This window comes from Coffea eugenioides, chromosome 5 (assembly GCF_003713205.1).
Source record: "Coffea eugenioides isolate CCC68of chromosome 5, Ceug_1.0, whole genome shotgun sequence".
In the NCBI taxonomy this organism is placed as follows: Eukaryota; Viridiplantae; Streptophyta; class Magnoliopsida; order Gentianales; family Rubiaceae; genus Coffea; species Coffea eugenioides.
This window is the reverse complement of record NC_040039.1, coordinates 3,957,744-3,964,579: the sequence shown is the minus strand read 5'-3', so window position 1 is coordinate 3,964,579 and position 6,836 is coordinate 3,957,744. Positions and strand designations below refer to the sequence as shown.

The window sequence follows — 6,836 nt, the reverse complement described above, 5'->3', positions numbered from 1 at the left end:
ACTGAGTAAGTTAAGGTTGAACACTTAGAATTTCAATATTCAAATTTCATACTTTAATTTTCAGTTTAACCCACCCCCAAACAATTATGAATAAAAGCAAAATAAACACGTAAATAAATAAAAGAATTATGTATAAATATAGAAAAAAAGTTGAATTCAAGATGAATTAGTTTTCAGCAATTCATGAAATGCTTGTGCAACTCAGTTTATGATGCTAGAATTGAAAATAATAACTCTAAATTATTTGAAGATTTGTGTCTTGGAATGTCAGTATAATTCTGTGTTTGAACATGACTCCAAACACTGTTGAGATTTGCAGGAAAGACGAGGGTCATTTTTCTTTGATGTTTGGTTTGAATGATCAATTGAAGTCTTATATAGAAAATAAGGGCAAATGGCCCAGACAGTCTTCCAATTATCTTATTGAGCCTCTTTTGGTAATTCAACTTTAATTTGGGTCTATATCGTCTCTTAACTTTTATTATTGGATCAATTTAGCCTATCCACTTTAAATTTTGAGGAAATCTGGTCTCATAACTGCTAAGCGTTATTATTGGGCCACGTTAGTCATCTAATTTTTCAGGAGAAAAGTCAGTACGAATTGGGATAAAAGGAAAAAAATTGCTTACAATAAAAAAAAATTGCCCCTAAGGTAAATGCTTACGAATTGGGTAAATCCCTGTAAATTGTAAATGCCTTGTTAGGCCCTCCCTGATTGTAGAATAGAATATGATTTGTGTACGAGTTATGCGGTTTGACACCCAAAAAAAAAAAAAAGAAAAGAAAAGTTTGAGCTGGACTTTTTTTTTTGAAAAAAAAAAATTTCCTAACCATTTTTTCGTCCCTGATTTGTATTTTTTGCAAATTTCTGGGCATTCATTTTTTCAAATCAATTTTAAGACCTGGTACAGTGATCAGAAATATAACTTAACCACTTTGCCCCTTTTAAGATGGTCGGTAAAAGACGAACGACAAAGTTAACCCAAAAACAAGAGTCAAAGGATCACAATGTTTCAAATTGAAGTTAAACGACAAATAGTGGTTTGAAAAAAAAAAAAAAAGTTAAGAGGACTAATTGGGTGCTTTGTTTTGAAAAAGCAAGGATCGTCGTGAAATTACCTTTAATCCATCGAAAAATTCATCTAATAAGAAAATTAACAAGCTCTGATTTCTTGAAACTAATCTAAAAGATGCAGCGAAACAATGTTTAATACTGCAGTTTGTGAGTTGTCCAGATCTCTCAGTACCTGTTCATGCAAGAGATAACGCAAAGCACAATATATATTTATCCTCCAACATTTTATTTAATTTGGGAATTCATAACCCATAGTTATACATATCTGGCAAACAACCAGGATTACATTTCATCTCTCAGCAGGTAACGAGAGGAACTTATTCATGATTAGATGGCTTGGAACTTATTCATGGACTTTTTACCATAGGCCATAACATCAGAATTAACATAAGACCTGATTTTTTCACTGGAAAGAAGGCAATAGTATTTGCCCTGAAGCATCATGATCCCTCCATAATTGGGAAACAGCTCCACAAAGCGATGAATCTCACCGACTAGCGGTTCACATGGGATGTAACCGTCAGCGTCAGAATCTCCTGTTAATCCCAGGAATAATGTAGTATTATGTTTGTCTAGATAGCAAGACCATGCAATCCAACTTCTGAAGAGGGGAGACGGACTTTCTGGACTGTATTCACATGAAGGATCACCGAAAAATTGCACCCACACGTAGTCAAAGACGCCAGTTTTGATAGCAGCGTCAAGATAATAGTCAGGAATTTGACAAAGTGGTGCTCCAGATAAGTACACCTTTCTGTCAGGTGTGCTATAAGCCGAGAGTGCCTGGGCGAGAACATCCAGACTCTGGTTTGATCCGCTTTGGATATGGAAGTCTATTCCATCTACAGTAGTATTGAGAGGACCAGGGCCTGAATGATTACTCAAAAAATTGCTCCATATATATTCTGCAACTTTCTGAGCATCATCAGGAGAAAGATCAGGCCTCCCACCAAGGGAAAGAAATACTTTGATGCCTTGGCCCTTGCAGAAATCTATCATAGGACCTAGGGAGGCGCACTTATCCGGGATGCTCGGATTGCAATGGTCATCTATGCTCAAGACTGGTCTGTTACCCTCCAAATTTAAGAAGGCGATAGCCACGTATTCATAGATACGAGTACCATTGAGGCATATCTCGGTCAGGTTTCCAGCATGAGGATTTTGGCCCCAGTAGAACCCAATTGCGCCTTCTGAGGAGCTGATCAAGGATGAAATCATCAGCAGGGGTATTATTGCTAAGAAGAGGGGTCGTAAACTAGCAGCCATGTTGAATATTTTTTTGAGTTGTTTTGCAGTGGTGATTTTGGCTGCCGAATGATGGACCATTTATAGAAGAGTTCATCGTAGGTGCCAAATTCAACATGTGCCAAACAGTACTTATTCGCATTCCAATTACTTAGTTTGAAGAATAGTTACTATTCAGCATCACCAGACACTCTCTCAAACAAAAACAAACAAAATTCAACAGTAAAAATTCGGAAATTTCAGTCTCTGAAACAAAAACAAACATACATAGCAAACTCGAATTTCTAGCATGGAAGCAGCAGAGAAGACTAGACTCTACATTATTCTACTAGTATATGTCAAGCCTGCAACAAAATTATTTTTTGGTGCAGAAAGCAATTACTTAGTCAAATATAAATTCTAAATCCTTCATATAAAGATAAAAAAAAAAAAAAAGGATACGTTATGCATAAAAAATCACTAATATATACATTATCATTGCAAGAAAAATATTTGTATAAAAGAACAATTCATGGCTTCGAATTTTCACTGTGAAAATTAATTGAACTTTTATAAGCACTTATCATAATCCACGCATACAGTCCTACATTTTGACCTATGAGTATCCAGTTGCTAAATTAACCTTTTAAATTGAGAATCTTGCCATCGCAAGGATAATCAACCATGATAGAAATATGTATTTGCATATATAATGTTTAGCGATAATTTCAAAAACATTCCCTTCTACCAATTATTGGAAACTCCCTTGTGGTTTTAGAAATTAATTGCACTTAATCCCCGTTCTAGTGTTAAATTCCTTCAGGGAACACTTATTCAACGCAAGCAATCAATTTTACCTCCCCGAAGGAAAAAAAAAAGGTTGAGAATCATATCAATCAGTTAATCCATGTTAATGAGATATAAAGTGGTAGGAATTTTAAGCACAAATTGATTTGCGAAAAACCAAGATCCGAAATTATTTTAATGATTGGAATTTTAGTGTTGGTAATCTGTTCCTCCATTCTTTTTTGTTTTCTTTATTTGAGTACAAGAGAAACAAAGAATCTACTGTCTTGCGGGGATGCCGGGATTGGTGAGGAATGGGGAAAGTGCGATGGGTTTTGAAGAGTTGGATTGGTATTAAATCGGTAGGAATGTGTATACATCAAGCACAGCACATAATCCAGTGCCTCTCGTTTGACTTTAGTGCATCCTAATCGTTCAATTAGGAGTGAAAAGTACATCGAAATGATCCTACAAACGTCAACATCTGCTCTATTCACCTGTACGAAAAGACCGAGGTATAAACTAGAAAAGTGCCAGACAAATTCGAAAAAAACAACTTAGGAAGAAACAAATTTAACCAAAGCACCGCTCCTCGGCAACGGCGCCAAAAATTGACAGGTGTCGAACCTGTGCAATCATAATTACTAAAACGTCCTAATTACTATCACAATTAATTATAGAACAAATCCAAGTACTAGAACACGGACCCTAGGTGTGCAATGGGTTACTTGATTCACCATGTTCCCGACGAGTTTGCTTGATCCGATATATTAGATTTGTCTATAAAAATATTAATTTTGCGTACAATGGCAAGTAGGGTCGATTCCACAGGGAACGGGTAGAAAATTGTTTCTGTCCAAGTCAATAGAATAAAATTGGGGGATGATTAATGGGATGAAAATAAAAATAAAATAAATAAAATTCAAGAGCTAACTCAACAAGTTCAATTTAGTAAAAATAGCAATTAATAAAATTCTACCCAAAGGATCAACTGTTCAGGCACGGTCCAATGAAATAATCATCGATGCAAAGATATTTCATTCATTCATTCACTAGATTGGTTATAGCTATCAATAAGATCTGACAACCAATTCTTCCTTACTTTTTCGACAGTCAAGGTACGACCATTGACTATTTCCCTAACCAGAAAACAACCCTAGGTACAATCATAGGAATTTAGTTATCCAGTTGCATTAAAACTAGAAGAACCCAACCTTAACCAATAAACACGCTAAGAGGGTTTATTTAAATTAGATCCTGCGTTTCCCCAGCATAAAACCAGTTATGGTGGTTGTCACTAGTTGTCAACTAAACGAACAATTACGGATTCAATTTAATTAACGTGACAGTAGGCTATCAAATTAAATTAAATACCCGGTCATTGATATTCAATTAATAAAATACCCATGAACAATTAATTCAGAAAATGCATGAATAGTAACGAATTGGAAGAAATAATGAAAGCTTGATTAGATCTCACAGATGCTATGGACCGCGTCCTCGCATCAACCTTTGGATAGAGGAGAAAATTAGTCGCTCCTCATTGTGTCAATCCCACGTGATTTAATTGAATTCATTCAATTAATTACCGAAGAATTGGAAAGGTGAATTAATTGAAGGAACAACCGAGAGGGCCCTGACTTCGCCTTCATTTTGGAGCCGCAATCACAAAGCAAAAGGCCACGAAGAAATTGCCCAACGAAGAAATTGCCCAGCGAAAGAGTTAAAAGTCAAAAGGGATAAAGACGTCTAGCGCCTAGGAAAAGAAAAACTATAGCTACTGTTTCGATTGGACGTAAATCCGGCTCCCTAATTTGCTGCCGAAGAAAAACAAAAGCAAAGAAAAGCGTCTGACAAAAAGGAGAAAAAAAAACTAAAGCTAATCTGGCACTTCTTTTTTGATTGTACGCAAATCTGGCACTTCTTATATCTTTAGTAACCGCTGCAGGAGAAATCCACAAAAGGTTAAGGCCTTGTCTCAGGGGGTCCGATCCCATGTGTCTGGTTCACGTGGACCACCTTTGGTTTCCTAGTATTAATCCGGATACGGGGCAGGGACGGTCCTCAGAAGGACTGTCCCTGAGCGGTCCTCTCACAAAAAAAAATGAGAGGACTGCAATAGGCCACGTATAATGGGAGCAACAGCAAAGAAAAACGACGTTGTTTTAGTGAGTGAGTAGGAAAAGAAATAAAAAAACATCTGAGGGGCTAACGGGCTCCGTTAAAATACCTCAGCTGTTCCGTTCCAAAAATTCCCGCTCAAATTAATGAGGCACGACTCTTCATCTGAAATTTTCAAATGAAATAGAATTTTGGTCTCCCTCCAAAAACATATCTTGTGAACATTCATTCACAATTCCAGAGTATCAGCAAAATAATATCCCTACCCCAAATTGGGAAGTTTCAGATGAGAGGTTTTTAGAGAAAGTGTATAGTGTTGCAGAAGTAACTGTTGCGGGACAAAAATTTTTCATCAAGGCTGCAACAAGACGGAAGTTGGTGAGATCTAAAGCAGAGATAGACTCAATCGAATTGGACTAAACCCCAAATGTAAGAATATTGCAAACTCATTGCACTATTTGGCTTGTTTTGCGACAGAAGAGGGATGAATTTACTTGCATGATTTTGTTTGTACAACTCGTTTAAGATAGTGTGGCATGAATAATGAAATTGAAATTCTGGCGAAAACTCCTAAACAAGGAAATCATATGGGTAGCATAAATTAGATACATTGAGAGCCAACTTAAAGAACGTATGCACAGGGAACTTATGCATGCCAAGTGTTTGTAAATTTGACTCAATTGATGAATTAAAGTTCTCACCTTTTAAAATCTGGTTGCATAGTATACATATATCTTGGCTAAAAGAGGTTGAGTGGGGTGGCTTGTGTAGCAAAAACTATCAGGGTAGTTGATAAGTACATGTCTATCAAAATTTATAACCGCATGGCGAGAAATTTACATAACTTAGTTGTTTCTTTGAATTTGCAATTGCGTGTTGGTTCATCGGTAATGTTATCTACATGGCACATAATATGATATTAAAATTGCTATACAGATGGTTAGTAATTATGTTGACTTCATCGTAGTGTGTATGTGTTGAAATGGGCCAAACGTGTACATAATTAATGACTTATGTGCAATCTTTTTGTTGATGGAATGAGTAAGTGCAATGGTTCACATTGTGATGACTGATGTACACGTGGTAATTGACAGAAAATGCAGTTGTTGATAGCAACAAGTTGACAGAGAATGGGATTCCTAAAACAGGAATGGGGTTTGATGCAGAAGATGAGGCTTATAAATTTTACAATACATATGGTTTTGTCATGAGCTTCAACATCCAAAAAGACTACTTGAACAAGGACTAGGATGGCTTGACAACATCAAGAAGGTACACTTGTTGTAAGGTATCCCATAATACTTGTGTATGCTTACATGGTCATAAATTTATAGAAGTTAGCTTATTGTTTAAATTTGCAATTAATTATTGGCCCTTACATACTATCACGTACATACACATAATGTGAAAATGAATTTGGATTAATATCAGAAACCTCCCTTGAGGTTTCTTCTAATCACATCTAGCACCCCCCATATTTTTTGAAATCACACTTAGCACCCCTGGAATGACAACTTTGGTTTCTTGTCAACCCCTTTATTTAAAAATGGTAGTAAAAAATGAATTGTAGGAGAGAGACTTTATTTTTGTTTCACTTTTACCCAAAGCCCAAAATGATTAGTGAATTTTA

General features: G+C 36.1%; 1 protein-coding gene across 1 annotated transcript; it reads right to left on the bottom strand.

Moving 5' to 3' along the window:
* Window positions 1-1,270: 1,270 nt before the first annotated feature.
* Window positions 1,271-2,387, bottom strand: LOC113770776 (acidic endochitinase-like). The gene has a single exon (XM_027315356.1). It carries the CDS (start codon window positions 2,339-2,341, stop codon window positions 1,403-1,405), a length of 939 nt encoding a protein of 312 aa, XP_027171157.1. The 5' UTR covers window positions 2,342-2,387; the 3' UTR covers window positions 1,271-1,402.
* Between the last annotated feature and the right edge of the window lie 4,449 nt (window positions 2,388-6,836).